Genomic DNA, 21865 nt, shown 5'->3' on the forward strand with positions numbered 1-21865 from the left:
GACGGTACAGCCCTGTGCTGTAAAGGGCAGGTTTCCTGGATAATCAGGTCTGAGACAGAATACATAAACTCCTGTAAAACCTGCTTTGCTAAGAATGCTCTTATTTAAATGATAAAGGCCAGAGCAGGAAATGAGTTTGTTTCCTGAAGTTTTGTAGCCCTTTAGCTAACAGACCCTGACTCAGAATAAGCCCTTGTAGTTCTTTGTATGCTATCTATTGTTTGATCCTTACTTCCTGACAATGATGAATGAACTTTACCTGTATTCCTGTGCAAATTAAAAGCCAATAAAAAACCAGTGAAGGCAAGGATCGGGGCGCTCTCCTCCTGAGAGAGTTGCCAGACCACTCAGAGGCACTCTCCCCTTGAGAGAGTAGCTGTGCCGTCCCGTTCCCTCCACAGGACTCGGTAGTCTGTGTGAATTTATCTCATATCTCGTCCATAACACCACGGACACTGCGAGCCAGTGTCTGCGTCATTTCTCCCTCCCTTCCCCTCTAAGAATAAATAAATAAAATCTTTAAAAAAATATCAGAAGTTAAGGGCCATAAAAATTTACATGAGCCCTGGCTGGTGTGGCTCAGTGGACTGAGTGCAAGCCTGCAAATCAAAGGATCACCAGTTCAATTCCCAGTCAGGGCACATGCCTGGGCTGTGGGCCAGGTCCCCAGTTGGGGGCACATGAGAGGCAACCACACACTGATGTTTATCTCCCTTTCTCCTTCTCTTCCCCTCTCTCTAAAAATAAGTAAATAGCCCTGGCTGGTGTGGCTTAGTGGATTAAGCACTGGCCTTTGAACCAAAGGGTCACTGGTTCAATTCCTAGTCAGAGCACATGCCTGAGTTGCAGGCCAGGTCCCCAGGAGGGGGTGTGCAAGAGGCAACCACACATTGATGTTTCTCTCCTCTTCCCTCCTCCCTCCCTTCCCTTCTGTCTAAAATAAATAAATAAAATCTTTAAAAAATAAATAAAAATAAGTAAATAAAGTCCTTAAAAAAATTTTATGTGAAATGTTGCCACTAAAATTTTTATCCAGAAAACGAACAAACCCTGAATGAAATCTGTTTCTCTCCTTCAAATCAACGTAGCAAATTTTATAGCACATAATTTTTTCTACAGTGATCATTATTTTGTAATATGGAAAATAAGTTAAGTAATTCATTTATTTCCATGTACAAAATACTTTGTTTCATGTTACTTATTATCTGATTTTCCATTCATTAAAATATTTAAGCATTTGTACTATAACTGCAAATAATGGACACATTAAGTAGATGCCAGATTATCTACCTGGGAGAAATAAAAACATAGTTATAGAAAAATAAAGAAGAAATACATGCATGAAAAGGAAAAGAGAACTAATGTAATGCCAGTTGTAAGTAATTTAAAGGTATAGGTAAGGCTTCAAAAAAGCAGAACTAGAATTGTACATTAAAAGATGATAATTGATCCTGGATGGTGTGGCTCAGTGGACTGAGCACACAGGTCTGCAAACCTAAAGGTCACAGGCTGGATTCCCAGTCAAGGCACAGGCCTGGGCTGTGGGCCAGGCTCTCCAGTTTGGGGTGTGTGAGAGGCAACCAATCAATGTAATCTCTTGCACATTAATGTTTCTCTCCTTCCTTCTCCCTCCTTTCAGCTCTCTCTAAAAAGTAAATAAATGAAGTCTTAAAAAACAAATAATGATGATAATTAGTCCTGGCTAGGTAGTTCAGTTGGTTAGAGCATTGTCCCAATACACCAAGGTTGTGGGTTCGAGCTCCTGTCAGAGCACATACAAGAAGCAACCAATGAGTGCATAAATCAGTGGAATAACAAATCAATGTCTGTCTGCCTGTTTCCTTCTCTCTCCCTTCCCTGCCTCTCCTACCCAAATGAAATTTTTTTAAAAGATGGTAAGAATTATTTTAAGATAAATGGCACAGGGAACAAACTGTACATGGCTTAATCAGCAATCAGAGGATCATTCTAAGTGAAAACAGAAAATGTTGTGAAGTGGAGTAATTTTTAAATAATAGACCAGAATTAACTGACAGAGGATCTTGAAAGCCAAGTTAAGAAATCTGGCTAACAATGTGAATTGAAAACTTCAGACAAATAAGCTGGCATGAAAATGGAAGCATTTAAGGAAGTTACCTTATAGCAGTACATAGGATAGACTTAATGGTAAATGGAGTGGAAGCTAGGAAACCTATTAGGAAGTTAATAATAAATGAATTTATACCAGTAAAAAAAGTACAGAAGGAATAGATTTACTACTTACCATACCCAAGTAAGAAAGTCTGACAAAGAATACTCCAAGATTTTGAATCTAAGTACCTCTAACAGACAGAAAGAAAAAAATATCTGGCTTTGAGTTGAACATATATGGGCCAAATCTGTGCTGTGTGATTTTAAAGACATTAACTTATTTGAGCATTAGTTTCCTCCACTATAAAGCTATTTACTTTGTTTGGATGTTGAGAAAATTAAGTAAGAAAATGCATATAAAGCATTTGTGCACCTGGAACACAAAAAGCACTAAATAACTGTGATTTTTTTCCCTCTCCCCCTTGGCTCCCTGTTCTTTATCCCTTAACAATCCTGAGAATTGAGTTGTAGAGTAGGCAATCTATCTACAAGTTGTCATTTTTGAGCTGGTAAAATTGAGTTCATGAGATATTAAATGACTTATTCAACAGCACACAACCAGCTATCTTCACTATTCGTACCAGAAGACAGATATATTGACCATAAAACACATAAAAAGTAGTAGAAAACTATAAACATAAAATCTTCTTTAAAGTCATATCCTCTAATAACACAATAAAGAATCTAATTCACAAATTTAAAAATATTTAAATGACTGTTTCCTTAAGAATATGAAAAGGCCAATCCATTTTAAAAGAAAACATTTTTTCAAGTTGATACCAAATTCCAGTGTAGGCTGAATTTCCAAATAGAGACCTTTCAATTAGAGAAGGTAAATTAAGAGCAAAAATTTCTTCTTTTAAATTAGACTGAATACATGGGAACTTCTTCAAACTCAGTCAGCAACAAATTTACTCACCTTCCATGAGCATGGAAATCTAGACGTAAAAACTGGTCCTCGTGTGAAACTGCTCTTTTGGCACGCTGGTGTTTTTGGTGTAATGAATCCACATCATAAGATAATCCTTCATAATGTCTAATGTATTTAGTTAAAGGATTTCCATACTGACCTATGAAAAATAAATACTTTGAATTAGTATCATCTTGAAGGCTCATTCTAGTTCTAATGATTCCCTGATCACTCACATATCTACAAGTATGTATAAAACTATTCTCACTAATCCTATTACTTTTATTTACACATATATTTTCTAAAAACTTATTGTAACAGAAATTTCTATCATACACAAAAGTTTGGATGCTAGCCATAGATTTGTCTTAGATGTACATATATATTTTTTAATTTATTGTAAAGAAAATTTTAACTATAATCAAGTTTGGATGTTCAGCATAGGTTTGTCTTACTGTCTTTTACCAGGATGAGAATGTTCTCTTTATACTTTGCTGATAAAAATGATCAGGAACAAATGCTGACTTTTGTCACCTGCTTGACTCAGCATGAATAAAGATGATTATAGGTGTTTTTCATTTTAGCTTATTAATGTGACAAATGACTGATTTTCTAATATTAAACCAATCTTGCATTACCACCAATCAACCCCACTTGATCATGGAGTATTATCTTTTACAATATTACTGAATTCTATTTGCTACAGTAGGTTCAGAATTTTTATCTATATTCATGAAAGACACTGGTGTGTAGTTTTCTTGTACTTACTGTCTTTGTCAGGTTTTAATATTATAGTAAAAAATGAGGTGGGAAATATTACCTCCTCTTCAGTTTTCTGGACAAATTCATATAGAATTGGTATTATTTTCCCCTTAAATGTTTCGTAGAATTTACCAATGAAGCCATCTTGGCCTGGAGTTTTCTTTGTGAAAAGGTTTAACCTACAATTTCCATTTCAACATAGCTATACTGTATATATGTAATACATAACATTAACTACAATTTCAATTTCAATATACATAGTTATTCAGGTTATCTTGTTCTTGAGTGAGTGAGCTTTGGAAGGCAGCTATGCTCACCACCATACCACCAACGCCACACTTGAGTGAGCTTTGCTAAGAACCTGTCCACTGCACCCAAGTTGTGGAGATGATAAAGTGGTTTATAATTTTCCCTTAAAATGTTTTTATATCTTCTGAATCTCTCATTTCTGATATTGGTAATCTATATCTTCTCTCTTTTGCTCCTAATTAGGAGAGTAGAGATTTATGGATTTTATTGATCTTCTCAAATGACCGACTTTTTTTCCTTTGATTTTTCCTTCAATATTTGTTTTCTATTTTATTTTCACTTTGATCTTTGTTATTTTTCTTCTACTTACTTTGAATTTAAACTGCTCGTTTTTTTTTTTGTTTTTTTTTTGTTTGTTTCATAAGGTGAGGCCACTGATTTAAGACCTTTATTTTTTTTAAGATTTTATTTATTTATTTTTAGAGAATGAAGGGAGGAAGAAAGAGAGAAACATCAATGTGTGGTTGCTGGGGGTCATGGCCTGCAACCCAGGAATGTACCCTGACTGGGAATCGAACCTGCGACACTTTGGTTCGCAGCCCACACTTAACCCACTGAGCTACACCAGCCAGGGCCAAGACCTTTATTTTTAATATAGGTTTTTAGTGCTATACTTTTCCCCTTAATACTGCTTTAGCAGCATCCCACAGATTCCGTTGTGATGCCATTTCATTCTGTTCAGCATACTTATTTTCGCAACATACTTTCTAATTTCCCTTTGATTTCTTCTATGGTCCATGTGCTCCTTAGAAGTGTTATTAGTTTCCAAATACAGAGAATTTTTTGTATCTCTGTTAATGACTTCCAACTTAATTTAAAGTAGTCAGAGAACATACTTTATATGACATCAATTCTTTTAAATATATTGAGACTATTTTAGGATGCAGAATATGGTCTATCCTTGTAAATGTTTCATATGCACTTGAAATGAACATACTCTGCTGTTAATGGATGAGTGTTCTAAAGATGTCAATCTCTGCTTATTTAGTACAGTGTTCTAGAAATGTCAACGAGATCAGGTTGGTTGACAGTACTGTTCAGGTCTTCTCTACCCTTACTGATTTTCTATCTACCTATTCTATTATTGAGAGAGGTACTGAAATCTTTACCTATGATTATGACTATTTCTCCTTGCAATCCTTTGCTTCACTAATTTTCATAGCTGTTATTACATGCATGTTAATAAGTATGCACTTGAACTAACTCCCTTATCATCAAATGATCTTTATTCTCTGAGATATTTTATGTTCTAAAATCTACTTTGTCTGATATTAATATAGTCATTTCATTTTTTTACTCACATGGTATATCTTTTTCCATCCTTTTACCTTTAATCTAATTGTGCCTCTATATTTAAAGTGAGTTTGTTGTAGACAGCAAATCATTGGATATTGCTTTTTTATCCAATCCAATAATCTTTCATTGGAGTGCTTACACATTTACATTTCAAGTGATCACAAATGTGGTTAGGTTTAAGTCTATCACCTTACTATATACTTCTATTTGTCTCATCTGTTCTTCGTTCCCATTCCTTCTTTTCAACTATTTTTTTTTATGATTCCACTTTATCTCTTCACTGGCTTACTAGTAAAACTTTGGTTATTTTAGTAGTTGCTTTAGAGCTTAAAAAATATACTTTTAATTTATCCCATCCTACCTTCAAGTGATATTACAACATTTCAGGTATAACAATTTGACATTAGCATACCTCAATTTTTCTCCACTTGGTTTTAGGCTATTGCCATCACATGTTTTATTTACATATATCTTATAAATCCCACAACACATTGTTATTCTTTTGGCTTAAATAATTATCTTGATATAAGTAAATATACATACATATGAAAAAATCTTCTCTATCATTTCCATATCTTTTCATTCCTTTGTGTAGATCCAAATTTCCACCTAGCATTATTTTCCTTGTACCTGGATGACTTCCTCTAACATTTCTTCTACTGGCAAAAAAAAAACTTTCAGCTTCTGTATGTTGGAGAGTATTATGTCTTGATTTTTAAAAGATAGTTTCACTGGGCATAAAATTTCAGGCTGACAGGTTTGGGGGGAGGGTTCTTTTAATACCTTTATAATGTTACACAACCAAATTGTATATGTATTCCTTCTGGAAAGAAGTCTGTCATCCTTATTTCAATGAGCAAATCCATCATTTCTGACTGGATCATTCTTATGCTGTTGAGGTCCTCATGAAGTTCCTTGAGTACCTTTATAACCAGTGTTTTGAAAAATAAATTACTTATCTCCATTTCATTTAGCTCTTTTTCTGGAGTTTTGATCTGTTCTTTCCTTTCTGCCATGTTTCTTTCCCTCCTCATTTTGGCAACCTCCCTGTGTTTGTTTCTATGTATGAGGAAGGGCTGCTATGACTCCCTGCCTTGGTGGCGTGGCTTAATGTAGTAGGTGTCCTTAGGGTCTAGTGGCATAGCCTCCCCTACCACTGAAGCTGTGCACCCTTCGTGTGCACTAAATACACCCTCATCTTATAGATGAGTCTTGACTGCTACTGGCAGGTCAATAGGAGGTGTTTACTCAGGCCAATCAGCTGCAAGAACTGGCTGTGACCACTGATCACTAACCTCTGACCCCCACGCAAGATAGACTCTGTGGGGGCAAGGTGGTGGTGTTCTGACATGGTCTGTAGCTGTCCACTGCACGTGCTGGCTCTGTGATTTCCCAGGTGGTACAAGCCAAGGTCAGCACCCTGTGTTTTGCCTGGGGCCACCCTGCCTGAGATATAAAGCAATCTGAGATGGCTGCTACTTATGCTGGACTTGGAGATTCCCAGACAAAGACAAGCTGTGAATCTAGGCTAACTGCTGCTAGTGCCCCTGGGCTACTTAGCAAATGATAAAAGAGGGGGGGGGGGTGTTGCTGAGGGCTCACTGAGGTTTGTTTTAGAGGATTTAGGAAGTTGGGAAGCATAAGCCAACACCATCCATTCATAAGGAATATCAGCTTGGCTGGGCCTGTAAATTGGGTGGGACCCAGTCACTGGGGATCTCCAGGGCGAGACAAACAGTTCTAGCCAGGTTGATGGAGTCTCAGATATGGCACCAGCCTTCTGGCTCTGTGACCAAGTGAAGTTTCAGAAAAGAGACACTGGCCTCTGCCTGCCTTTCTGTCTGGGAGAAAGCTTTCCCCCAGCTTTCACCTTGATGCCAGACACTTCAGTTTCTCCCTGTATGCCACTGGTGCCTTTCAATCTGCTACCCTGGTGCTGGAGCTCAGAGAGGGTGAGTGTGAGTGAGTCTGTGTGGGCACTTTAAGAGGAACTGCTTCAGATTCCAGATGTTTCTTCGACCAACACAGTCACCACTGATTTTTGCAGGTAGAAGTTATGAGGACTTATCTCCCTGGCAGTGAAACCCTGGGCTGGGGGGTCTGGGTGGGGCTGGGACTCCTCACTCCAGAGATATTCCTCTCGAATTTTTATCCACCACAAGTTGATGTGGTAACAGCCTGTTCCACATCTCTGCCCATCCTACCAGTATGGATGGATATGGTTTCTTTAATTCCGTAATTGTTGGGACTTCCATTCAACTGGATTTCTGATGGCAGGGGATTGGCAAGAAATACTCAAAGTCATAAAAACCAAGAACCTACGGCAAAGACTGCTCTACCTGGCAAAAATTATCCTTTAAAATCAAAGGGCAGATAAAGAGCTTCCCTGACAAGAAAAAAATAAAGGAGTTCATGATCACCAAACCAGTATTATGTGAAATGTTAAAGGGACTTATCTAAGGAAAACTATGAACAATAAAATAGCAATAAATACATATCTATCAACAACTGAATCTAAAAAACAAACTAAGCAAACAAGAACAGAGACAAAATCATGGATACGGAGAGCATTTTGATGGCTGCCAGATGGAAGGGGAGTGTGGGGAAAAAAACTGTGGTACATTTACACAATGGAATACTACATAGTAGAAAGAAAGAACTCTTACCTTTTGCAACAGCATGGATGGAACTGGAAAATATTATGCTAAATGAAATAAGTCAGTCAGTGAAACACAAATACTATATGATCTCACTTATAAGAGGAATCTAATGAACAAAATAAACTGTCGAGCAAAAGTTACCTTCTTTGGCCCTCTCCACACAGCCCACTCCCACAGTCAATCCCCACACAGTCCTCCATGTCCATAGGTCATTCAAGTATGTTCTTTGACTAATCTCTTCACATTCTTTCAGTCAGTTCCCCACTCCCATTTCCCCTCTTACAGCTGTCAGTCTATTCCATGTTTCTTTGCCTCTGGTTCTGTTCTTCTCACTAGCTTATTTTGTTCATTAGATTCCACATATAGGAAGAGATCATATCTGTCTTTCACCAACTGGCTTATTTCACTCAGCATGATAGCCTCACATTCTGTCCATGCTATTGCAAATGGTAAGAGTTCTTTCCATTTTTGCTGCCGCATTGTATTCCATTGTAACCCCAGTTTTTTGATCCACTCATCTACTAATGGGCACTTAGACTGTTTCTAACATGTGGCTACTAAAGAGTGCTACTATGAACATAGGAGTGTGTAAGTTCTTTTGAATTGGTGTTTCAGGATCCTTAAGGTATATTCCCAGTAGTAGAATCACTGATTGAAAAACTAGTTCCATTTTTAATTTCTTGAGGAAATTCCATTGTTTTCCACAGTGGCTGTACCAGTCTGCATGCCCAACAGTGCACAAGGGTTCCCTTTTCTCCACATCCTCACCGGCATTTGTTGATTGTTGATTTATTGATAGTCATTTTGGCAGGTGTGAGGTGATATCTCATTGTGGGTTTTTTTTTTTAAAGATTTTATTTATTTAGTTTTAGAGAGGGGAAGGGAGGAAAAGAGGTTGAGAAACATCAATGTGTGGTTGCCTCTCACATGCCCCCTACTGGGGACCTGGCCTGGCCCATAACCCAGGCATGTACTCTGAATGGGAATTGAAGGCGACCCTTTGGTTCACAGGCCGGCACTCAAGCCACTGAGCCTCACCAGCCAGGGCCTCCTTGTGGTTTTAATTTGCGTGTCTCTGATGGCTAGTGATGTTGCATATTTTTTGTTACATCTATGGGCCATCTCTATGTGTCTCTATGTCTTCTTAATCGCTTCACCTTTTTCACCCAGCCCACCAAACTCCTCTCCTCTGGTAACCATCAGTCTGTTTTCAGTATCTATTTTGTTTGTTAATCTATTTGTGTTTTTGATTCCACATATAAGTGAAATCATATAATACTTGTCTTTCTGTCTGACTTATTTTACTTAACATAATACCATCTAGGTGCAACTATGCAGTCAAAAATTATTGTGGTGAGTAGTATTCCATTGCATACATGCACAGTCACTTTTTTGTTGACTCGTCTATTGATGGCGACTTGGGTTGTTTCCACATCTTGGCCATTATAAAGAATCCTGCATAAACACAGAGGTGCATAGACTCTTTTCAACTAGAGTTTTGGGTTCCTTTATATATCCAGTATACATGAAGGCCAGCCACCATCCTTCTGGGGCCTTTGACCTTTGTGGTGGGGGGAAGGGCCACAGGGAGCTGGCAGAGTGCAGCTAGCGCATTTCCCCAGGCTGTGGCCATGGAAGGGGGTGAGAAACAGGAATGGCAGCACCAGTGGAACATGCAGGAAAAATGGCCCTTCCCCTAAAGCCACATAACTCAGTCTCTCCCTTTGTGCGTCTGACACCTCGAGTTTGCCCAGATTTCCTCCAGAAATTTTCAAGACTGCAAAACAGGTGCCAGCTGGCTAAAGCCAGCAGATTCCCCTGCAGGGTACAAGCTGGGCAAAATGAAGCCTCAGAGTAAGGAGGATGGAGCCAGTGCATCTCCCCAGATTGATGCCATATGGAGGGGAGTGCTGGACCCAGGAGAGATGGCATCTGTGGGAGGTATGGGAGAAGGGGCACTGGCAGCTGTCCCTCCAGCCTCTCTCTAAAGCCACGCAACCCAATCTCACCCTGTATGGCTTCAGTCCCCTCTGAGTCATCATCCCTCTGCTGGAGCCCAGGGTGAGTGCCTACAAGAGATTTTGTGGTCTGACCCTTTAAGACAGTGACTGGATTTCTAGCAGTCTCATCCTGGCAGAGAGAATCCCTGACAATTTTCACAGCCAGATGTTATATGGACTTCTCTTCCCAGGACTGGTACTCCACATTGGGAAGCAAGCGTGGGGCTGAGACCCCATGCTCCTTGTGGGTATCTCTACAGTTGAGATAACTCTCCAAATTCACAACCCCTAAATGTAGGTGCAGGGCTAACCCTTTTTGCATCTCCATCCTTCCTACCAGTCTTGATGTGGTTTCTTCTCTACATCCTTACTTATAAGACTTCTGTTCAGCTAGTCTTCAGATAGTTATCCAGGTCACTGTTCTATAACTTAGTTATAATTTTGATATGCTCTTGGGAGGGGGTGAGTGTAACTTCCACCTACTCCAACACCATACAGGACCCCCTATTCTCTCCATAAATTTTACAAGGTACAAATCATAGAGTATATTTTTTGACTATAGTACCATTAAATCAGTTAGACATATTTGAAAACATCCCCAAACATCAGGAACGTAAGATACTTCTAAACAGCCCATGGATTAAAGAAATCAAAAGGAAGTCAGAAAGTATTTTGAATTGACTGCAAAGAACACGAGAAAACTGTATGGATTGATGTACATGTTCTATATTATGATTAAAATAGCAGTTATATGACTACATACATTTCTCAAAACTGTTTAATTTTATTTTATGAAAATTATACTTCAAAAAAAGTAAATTATTAAAAAGGAAAACGTTGAGTCAATGTGGTAGGTATACAGGTATTTGGCCTTTCTTTTACTTTTCTCTAATTTATAAAATTTTTCAAAATAAAAGATGAGAATCAAAAACAAAGACAATTCAAAACATTCCAACTTGTCTTCTTTCAGCAAAATAAATGAAATCAACAATCTACTCAGCTCCAATAATTAAGCATCTTATAATGACTTATTATTCATAAATAACTATATTTTTGTTAATAGAACATGTATTAATTAGCCAAACGTGATAACCACTATGGAAACACCCTAGGACATATAATAGTAAGAGATGGGAGAAATAAAAGAATAAATAATAACCAGTGATCACAGGTTAAAAAAAAGACATTTGGAGAAACCAAGCATCAAGAAAAAATATCAGCTGAGGCTGGCTGACAGCAAGAGTGCTACGAGGCTGTTCACAAAGCAAGCTAAAAATGAATACCAGAGGACTTGGATCTCAACTAACGGACAGTATTCCAGTTACAGAACTTTCGGCAAGTGGACATTTTGAAAGTCATGATCTTCTTCGAAAAGGTTTCACTTGTGTGAAAAATGAACTTTTGCCCAGTTATCCTCTTGAATTATCAGGAAAAAAAAACAAGATAAAATGAATTTTTCTCAACCAAGATAAAATGAATTTTTCCACACTGAGAAACATCCAGGGTCTATGTACTCCACTAAAATTGCAAATGGAATTCAAGGCAGTGCAACAGGTTCAGTGTCTTCCATTTCTTCCAAGCTCAAACCTTTCACTGGATATGTTGAGGGGTAATGACAAGACTACTGGATTTGAAGATATTCTTAATGACCCATCACAAAGTAAACTAATGGGAAAACCACACCTGATGGTGGAATATAAACTTGATTTGCTGTAATGCAGTATGCTGATCATGAAAATGGAGGAGCTACATCTTGTTTATATCGTCTTTTTACTACAATTGTATATTTACAATATTAAAAGTACTGACACATGAGGGGGAAAAAAGAAAAATATCAGTTGAGAAAGGGGCAACTTCACCACTTCAAGAACTTCAAGAACACCACTTCAAGAACTTCTTAGCAATACTAAAGGTCCAACTCCACATTTAAACTAAAAAGCTAAGAAGTATCTGGGAACCTACTACTCACCATGTGTTTAAATAACAAATTCATTCATTAAGTATTACCACTGAGAGTGGAAATGTGTGTGTGGATGTTTTAATCCTTACCCAATTAAATCTTCTTCTATGTACAGCATTTTGTGTTTTCCTGACATACAGAACCTTGCTATTCATACTGTTTCAGAGACAAGCTACACAGACATATCCTGGGAAATTATTAGCAACACAGAATCTTGGGCTCCCCCCGATCTACTGATCCCCCAAAGTGACTCAGGCACTACCTGATTACCAGAGTAATGTGTATGCAAGTTTGAGAAGCCCTACAACTTTTCTGCATACTGAAATTCCCTGACTTTCACCAGATGCTATTTCCTTCTTTTTCTACATGTTTCCTTTACTCTAAGATTTTTTAAAGATTTTATTTATTTTTTAGAGAAAGGGGGAAAGAAGAAGAAAGAGAGAGAGAAACATCATTCAGTTGCCTCTTGCAAGCCCCCAACTGGGGACCTGGCCAGCAACCCAGGCAAGTGCCTTGACTGGAAGTTGAACAAGCAACCTTCCAGTCCACAGACCGTTGCTCAATCCACTAAGCCACACCAGCCAGGGCTACTCTTAAGATTTTAATAGCATAATAGGGCTGGGCACCACAAGTGCTACCATTTAAGCAAAAAATACCTTAACTAATATCACAGGTAATGTACTAATTAGAAAGTTTCCAAATAATATATAACAGAGTTAGGCAAACTATAGCCCATAGGCCAATTTCAGCTGGCCAACTGTTTTTGCAACACAGCTATATGATCATTCCTTATATATTTTCTATCACTGTTTTCATACTATAATGAGAGTTGAATAGGCAGAGCACTGCAAAATAGGTATCAAATCTGTAGTAAGCCACTTAAGCATTTAGTGTTCATTACTGTTGACTGATGGTAACTCATCTTTTTCAACTCTGCAACAGCTCTAACCTAAGATCCATGTGCTGCACTGTAGGGGATTCATGAGCCCCTATGTGTGGATTCTGCTTTTCATATTTAAATAATCTATTCATTTATTTATAATTCTATCTTTTTTCCATTTTTTATTGAATTTATTGCCATTCACCACTCTAAGTCTCCATCAATCACCATTTCCCCCCATAGCATCCTCTGCCCCCCACCCAACCCTACCCCCAAAAGCTGTCAGTCTGCTCTCTCAGAGTCTGTTTTTGTTTTTCTTGTTAGTTCTTTTTGTTCATTAGATTCCACGTATGAGTGAAATCATATAGTATTTGTCTTTCTCTGACTGGCTTATTTCATTCACTCAGCATAATGCTCTCCAGTCCACCCATTCTGTCATAAGGGGTAAGAGTTCCTTTTTTACAGCCAAGTAGTACCCACTGTGTAAATACACAACTTTTTTCTTCATTCATCTACTGATGGACAGTGTGGCTGCTTCCAAATCTTGGCTATTGTAAATAACGCTGCAATGAACACAGGGGTGCACATATTCTCTGGAATTAGTAGATTCCTTCAGATAAATTCCCAGAAGTGGGACTGCTGGGTCATGAGGCAGTTTTAATTTTTTGTGGTAACCATATAATTCTATTTTTTTTAACTTACTACACTAACTATGACCACCAAACTATGCTGATTAACAGTAAGGGCATTTTCACTTTGTTCCTGACTTTAATAAAAATATCTTTAGTTTTTCACCATGTAATATTAATATTATATTGTTTCTTCCCATTCCTATTTTAGAAATCTAGTATTTTAAAATTCACATGAAAATCCAGCTAAAAGATGTTTTGTTTTTTAAAGTTTCACATCTTCAAATGAAAAATGAAAAATCCATAACTACATATTGCTACTTTGTTTTAAATATATATTCCATTATTTCAAAATGTACACACTCAAAAAACTATTTTTAAGTATTAAATTATGTATACAAATTGGATGTTATAACTTTATTTAGCACATGCTATCTCCCAGGCCGAGTATTCCACATTTTTTCATTTAATCAACCCAACAGACCTGTAAAGTAAGAAGTATTAGCCCATTTGAAAGAAAAGTGAGGTTTGAGAGACATATAAAAAACCCAATGTCACAAAGCAAATAGGAGGCAATGCCAAGGAGATAATTTTGGTTTTGATGACTTCATGATTTTTCCACAATAATCCTATTACCCACATCAAAGGCTAGTTAAGTCATGATACACATTTCTGATGTGATTACCAAAAAAAAACCTAAAAAGGAAAAAATTATCAAAATATAGCACATGGCAGGGACCTTCCAAAACCTAAACTGACATCTACCCAAGATATGAAAAACTTGTAATGAAATACCACAGAATGTATTTTTAATAGACCAAAAACATATAATGTATACCCTCAATTTCCAGTGACTGAGCTAATGACTGAAACTGGCAGTTTACAGTAACCCCTGCCAATCTCCAATGCTTGCGCTACATAGCTCCATCAGACACCATAAAATTGCTAGGTCTCACATGCGGAGTCTGGACCTACTCAACCGAGATTTATTCTTATAATCTAGCAACCAATCAAAAGCTCAAAATATAGGGATAGAGTGCAGCTCTATCACCAAATCTCACTGGTGCAGTGAAATATTCACCCATCTCCTTAACTCTATCTAAACAGAGCTTGGCCTCTGATCTACTCACCTTTGTTATCTGATCTCCCCTTGTTACAGATCTTCTTGATTCCCTAGTTCTAAACTGCCTACTAGTCTACTCTAATTCCTACTTGACTACACTATCCCTGATGCTGTTACTTGCTAGATTCTCCCAAGTTCCATCAATCCAAAAATATCTATGTCCTAGTACTAACATTATATTTGCTTCTATAATATAGTACCAGACACAAATAGGAATCCAAGATTTTGTGTTTCCTGCAAATCAACATGCAAATCCACATAGGAAATCTGACCCAGAATCCACAATTTTTTTCATAAATACTAAAGCATTCTCCATTATGATAGTATCCAATTCCCATACTTCTCATATAATATTCTCTTACTTGAAGTAACATTCTATCACTTGACAATACTAGAACCCCCACCACTACTATCTTTTTCAAGATTAGCCAGATGTCCCCAGAAACTAGACGTATATACCATAATTACCCTAAACATTTTGTGTGAAAAACAGTTAACACTGCTCTCCCTCTCCAATGTCACTATTGTACCAGAAATACTAAGTTTAAACAACCAGGAAGAAAATTTTTCATAATTGTCTGAAAGATGCACATTACTGGCAGAACTTGAGCAAGCAAACATGTGTGCTCAGTTCAGAATTCAGGTCTCCAGTGATGGTTCTGATTACAGGAGCCTGGTTCAGAACACTAGTTTAATGCCAGTGTCCTAGTTGCAAATGAGGGAGATGGAACTCACAAGGTTGAAAACGTGTCAAGCACAGTCAAGTTCAAAAGGCTCTGGGAACTCAAAAACCACAACAAGTAATTGTCCTCTTTGCTTACATTCTTGCCCCCTACAGTCTATTTTTCACACAACAGTCAGAATAATGTTTAAGTAAAGTAGTATCATGTCACTACTCTACTCAAAACCTTCCAAAGGTTTCTCAACCACCCAAAGTCCTAGCCATGGCTTACAAAGCTGAACATGATCCTTACCAGGGGCTGCATTACTCCACCCTACCCTCTGTCTCACCTTATCTTCTACCACTCTCCCCTTACTCTGTGTGTTAACCCACATTAGTCTCATTGTTCCCCTGCCTACAGCATCATCCCCAAGCAGGGCTGGCTGCTACACTTTATTCAGATATCCAGTCAATTTCTTCAGAAGCTTACTCTGATCACCATATCTAAAAGCATATTGTCCCAGACAATATCCTGCTTTAACTTTCTTCATATTATTTTTATGGATATAAATCCCTCCCCACTAGAACATGTTTCATGAGAACAAGGACTTTGTTTTGCTCAATGATGTACCCTCAGTACCTAGAACAGTCAAACAGAAAACAAGTGTTCAATAAATGTTTGCTCTGAGAATTAATGTGTCCATTCAATGTTTCATGAAAATTTCCATTTTCATTTGTATTTATAAAAAAAAGCATGTTATACCTTGCTGTTAAGAGAGCCATGAATCAATCATTAGAAAATATGTAATCTACCCTGACTGGTGTGGCTCAGCGAGTTGGGTGTCATCCCGCAAACCAGGAGGTCACCGGTTCAATTACTGGTCAGGAGTACATGCCTGGGCTGCGGGCCAGGTCTCTGGATAGGGGTGTGCAAGAGGCAACCGATCAGTGTTTCTCACATTGATCTTTCCCTCCCTCTTTCTCTCTCCCTTCCCCTCTCTCTAAAAGTAAATAAAGTCTTTTTAAAAATATGTAATCCTATCATACTCACCTAAGAAATATCAGAATTTCTAACAAGCCAAGCATTTACAAAATGCAACTGGTTAAGAAGAAAATTATTATAGATTTATTCACCAGATATGTTTTTAAAATCTTCTACTAATGGTATAAGTACATTTCAGATATTTCTCTTTACTATTACTTATGCAGCTTCCATAACCATTTTACGACTTTCTAGACAATTATAACTCTTATATTCCTACTGCAATTAAGTTTTTCAATAACCACAGAAGTACATGGCCAACATATCTTAGTTTATGTTCTACCAGTTTGGCAAGCATTACATTTATTTATAAGTAAAACTAAACATCATGGGTTAGAATCCCACTTTTGCCACTTACTAACTGAATCATCTCAGACAATTTATTTATCTCTCTGTGACTCAGTTTTTCCATCTGTAAGGTGGGTTAAAAATAGCAATACCTGCACCTAGTAATGTTGTTAAATAGACTGAATGAATTAATACATATTAGGAGCTTAGAATAGTGTTTGGCAAGTTATGGTTAAATTAATTAAAGAATAATTTATCTCACTTAACCCTTGTAACAACCATATAGCACAAGTGTAACTAATTTTAAGATGAGGCACAGAGAGGTTAAGTAACCCAACCCAGACTACAAAATTTCTTCTAGTTTTAACATTCAATGATTCTAAATTTACTCCACGGAGACCTCCAACCAAGACAGAGGCACAGGTAGATACATTCTGCCTCCTCGCACAACCAAAAGAACAACAACAAATATGAAAACAAAAAATAACCAGAACTGCCAGAAAATTGAGAAGTCTGAAAACCAAGGAATTAAAGAAACATTCATCCAGATCAGTAGGAGGGGCAGGCGGGTGGAGACAGGCAGCTGGGGCAGAGAGGACTGTGGCAAGGCAGCAGCTGACGGAAGACAAGAGCAGTCCCACATTTGCGTGTGGATGAACGAGAAGGAACAACTTGGGAGCAAGAAAGACCACACAACCCAGAGTTCCAGAGCAGGGAAATAAAGCCTCAAAACCTCTGGCTGTAAAAATCTGTAGGGGCTGCAACAGCAGGAAACCCTCTCAGCCTCACAGGAGAGTCCGCTGAAGAGACCCACAGGGTCCTAGAACAAACACAAAACCACCCACCTGGGGAATCAGCATCAAAAGGGCCCAATTTGCTTGTGGGTAGTGGGGGAAGTGACTAAAAGTCACTGAGAGCAGAGCAAGCAGCATTGTTCCCTCTCTGACCCCTCCCCCACATACAGGGCCACAAAGCAGCCACATGGGTTGCCCCACCCTAGCCAATGCCTAAGGCTCCACCCCTTACTATGTACCAGGCCCACCAGACAAAAATATATGGCCCAAATGAAAGAACAGCTCAAAGCACCAAAATAGATCTAAAGGATGAAGAGATGGCCAACCTATCAGAGGCAGAATTCAAAACACTGGTAATCAGGATGCTCACAGAAATGACTGAGTATGATCCCAAAATAGAAGAAGAGGTGAAGGCTACACAAAGCGAAATAAAGAAAAATGAACAGGGAACCAACAATGACAGGAAGGAAACTGGGACTCAAATTAACGGCTTGGAACAGAAGGAAGAAATAAACATTCAACCAGAGCAGAATGAAGAAACAAGAATTCAAAAAAATTAGGAGAGGCTTAGGAACCTCCAGGATAACTTTAAACATTCCAACATCCGAATCATAAAGGTGCCAGTGGGAGAAAAGGAAGGGCAAGAAATTGAGAACTTACTTGAAAAAATAATGAAGGAGAACTTTCCCAATCTGACAAAGGAAATAGATTTCCAGGAAGTTCAGGAAGCTTAGAGAATCCCAAAGAAGTTGGACCCAAGGAAGCGCATCATAATTACATTACCCAAGATTAAGGATAAGGAGAGGCCCTGGCTGGTATGGCTCAGTAGACTGAGTGCCAATCTGTGAACCAAAGGGTCACAGTTCGATTCCCAGTCAGTGCAAATGCCGGGGTTGCAGGCCAGGTCCCCAGTAGGGGGCTTGCAAGAGGCAACCACACATTGATGTATCTCTCCCTCTCCTTCTCCCTCCCTTCCCCTCTTTCTCCCTCCCTTCCCCTCTCTAAAATAAATGAATGAATGAATGAATGAATGAATGAATAAATAAATAAAATCTTTAAAAAAGAGAGAATCTTAAAAGCAGAAAGATAAAGGAGACAGTTACCTACAAAAGAGTTCCCATAAGGCTATCAGCTGATTTCTCAAAAGAAATGTTGCAGGCAAGAAGGGGTTGGAAGGAAGTATTAGAAGTCATGATGAAAGACAAGGACCTACATCCAAGATTACTCTCTCCAGCAAAGCTATCATTTAGAATAAAAGGGGAGATAAAGTGCTTCCCAGATGAGGTAAATTCAAAGGCATTCATCATCACTAAACCTCTATTATATGAAATGTTAAAGGGACTTATCTAAGAAAAAGATGATGATCAAAAATATGAACAGTAAAATGACAACAAACTCTCAATTATCAACAACTGAACCTAAAATAAAAACAAACTAAGCAAATAACTAGGACAAGAACAGAATCACAGAAATGGAGATCACATGGAGGGCTACCAATGGGGAGGGAGAGTAGGGAGAATGGGGGGGAAAGTACAGGGAATAAGAAGCATAAATGGTAGGTACAAACAGACAGGGGGAGAATAGTATGAGAAATGAAAAAGCCAAAGAACTTATACATATGACCCATGGACATGAATTAAGGTGGGGGAATGCTGGTAGGGGGTGGGGCACAAGGCAGAGGGGAAGAAAGGGGAGAAAAAATGGGACAAATGCAATAGCCTAATCAATAAAATATATTAAAATTAAATATACTACAAATGAAATGGGTTTTTTAAAGTTTCATATTAATAAGATAGTAAAGTTTACAAGTTTTATTGGGTATTATCAGAAAACCATGAAGATATTTTACATTTCCCCTTTTAGTCCAATTTTTACACTGAATGACAACTATTAAGTGCTTCAAAAATAACATTTTTTAAAAAAGGAGCACACAGTAGTTGAAAAAAGTACCTTAGTTTTTACAGAGAATATAACTCGCTCAACCTACCTAACTTTTTAATTAACAGGGCACATAAAAATACTCAAATACACTAACAAAAATGGCAGTTTCATTCCATTTTAAAATCAACTAAATTAAAAGACCTAGAAGCCAAGTATTTCGAGACATACTTAGAAACTCCTAATTCTTATGTAATTTATAAAAAGTAAAAGTAGTCCAGTAGTCATCTACGTACTCAACACATATATAATGGCACCTATTAAAATGCCTGGTGTTGTTTTAGGTCCTGGGAATATAGTAGTGGATGAAACAAAGTTTACAACCTCTTGAAGCTTTATTTTAGAAAAGGAGACAGACAATAAAACAAACAATATGAATCACTGATTGCAGGTTTAGCAGACAGAATGTGCAAAAGAAGGACTTATTATTTTTATATGCTGTAATAGGAACACCTAACATTTGAGCAAAGACTTAAAAGAAAGAGAGCAAAATACGTGATGCTACTGAAGTACACTCTTAAAAAAAATGGTCATGATGATAAATTTTATGTTAAGTGTATTTTACCACTACTTCAGAAACAAACAAGGGGAAAGAACTGTACAGGCCCTAGGAGGATAAGTAGATAAGTGTACATGTATATCATGTAGGGCCACACAAGCCACTCTAAGAACTTTGGCTTTTCCTTAAAATAGTAAGCCACTAAATGGGGATTCATTAATTGATTTTGTTACCATGTGCTTCATTGAGGTACAATTCATATAACATAAAACTTACCATTTTAACATATAAAATTTGCTAGTATATGTTCTTGACCAAGTAGCTTTTGAACAGATCACACTTAATGCTATGTTGAGAAGAGACTGAGATCAAGATAACAGGGAGAACAGTTAGCAGGTTTTACAATAATTAAATGAAATGGATGTTGGCTTGTATCAATCAGGGTAGTAGCAGTGGAGGTAGTGAGAAGTAGTCAAAACCTGCATATACTTTGAAGGAGGAGTTAATGGGACTGCATGCAGGGTATAAAAGGCAGGAACCAAGGATAACAAAGTTTTTGTCCTGAGCTAGGGAAAAACTAAGCTCCCATTTACTGAGATGGAAAAGACTACAGTACAAAAGACTAAAGATAATGGAATCAGAGGTTTTTTTTTTGGTCATGTTAAGTTTCAGATGTCCATTAGACATCTAACTGGAGATGCAGTTGGGATACAGGAGTCTGGATTTCAAAGAAGACGTTGAACGAGAGATGAAAATATGCAGGTCACCAGCATATTACAGGTTATTTAAAACAACTAATAAGTTAAGTGCAGGCATAAAAACTACTTTTTCCAAAGATCCATTGCCATTTAAGTTAACATATAATTTGTATTTCATAATATAGGCTATTTTTTCCCTTTAATTCAAATCCTTTATTTACAGGAGGTAGATTTGTATGAAAGGAATATAGCCTACAAATCTAGGATTAAAAAAGAAAATAACAACAATAGAAAAAAACAAATGAGTTCTGCTCTGTCCCTGAATACAGATCTGGAGCTTCTTTTATCACTCTGATATATTACCCATGGAGGACAAAATGAATGACATGGAAGGTAACAGGAAGGACTCAAAGGACAGCAATCTATAACTCACTTTATCCCTTCTAATAAAGAATACTCACTGAAGATATTCTCATGTAAAGTACTTAGCAATAAACAAACAGATCTGTTACCTGACAATGATGAAAATAAAATACATTTAACTTAGGGTACAGTATGATGCTAGTAATCTGACTTCAGTGGAAAATGACAACTTCCACTGAGGAAAATTTCTGCATAATTGAAGTTTACCTATGTGTCAAATCTTTCCATTTTAACTATTACTGATTTTTCCCCTTTACCTAAATATCTTCTTAGGCTAGGCTCATCCTTATTAATATCTTTATCCTAAGAGATCATATTGATGTGATAACCTCAATGCTATCATACGTTATTGCATCATTGTTACTACATAAAAGGGCTCCATCCTGCAGTGTCCTTATTCTGCCAATGCTGTCTCCTTTCTCTACTGTTACTTTATTGTACCTATACATAATGCGTACCGACAGCATTTACTTTCCGGTCCTTAGTTGTAGTCATTATAAATCTGGCCATCACAAAGCATACAATAAATTTATATGGTCCCTAGTATTTACAAGCTTCATAGTATATTTAAACATCCCCAAACTTAAAGAGAAAATAATCTTCTTGATTATACAAGACAATGTCCTTAACCTTATGAGATGCGTACTGAGGTATTTAGGGGTACAACGTACTTTCAAATGGTTCACAGCTAAGGGGGGAGTAGATTAGAAAAAGCAAATGTAGCAAAAGATAACCATTAATAAATTTAAATGATAGGTATATAAATGTTAATTGGACTATATATACTTCTAATCTTTCAAAAAGTATAAAAGTTTCTAAGTTAGGAAAAAAATGAATATAGTGTGTCAAGCAAGCAAATGCCT

General features: G+C 37.5%; 1 protein-coding gene and 1 pseudogene across 2 annotated transcripts in view; one reads left to right on the plus strand and one right to left on the minus strand.

Annotated features, from left to right (window-relative positions):
• The window catches only part of ADAM10 (ADAM metallopeptidase domain 10), a 125334-nt gene that overhangs the window by 91306 nt on the left and 12163 nt on the right, over window positions 1-21865 (minus strand). For both annotated transcript variants that reach the window (XM_045822559.1, XM_045822561.1), the window contains exon 2: window positions 3050-3200. In XM_045822559.1, coding sequence (XP_045678515.1) covers window positions 3050-3200 — 151 coding nt within the window. The remainder of the gene's footprint in view (window positions 1-3049; window positions 3201-21865) is intronic.
• Window positions 11319-11783, plus strand: LOC123808152 (annotated as a pseudogene).

Source organism: Phyllostomus hastatus, unplaced genomic scaffold (assembly GCF_019186645.2).
Source record: "Phyllostomus hastatus isolate PE091 unplaced genomic scaffold, TTU_PhHast_1.1 phas_scaffold_501, whole genome shotgun sequence".
Lineage (NCBI taxonomy): Eukaryota > Metazoa > Chordata > Mammalia > Chiroptera > Phyllostomidae > Phyllostomus > Phyllostomus hastatus.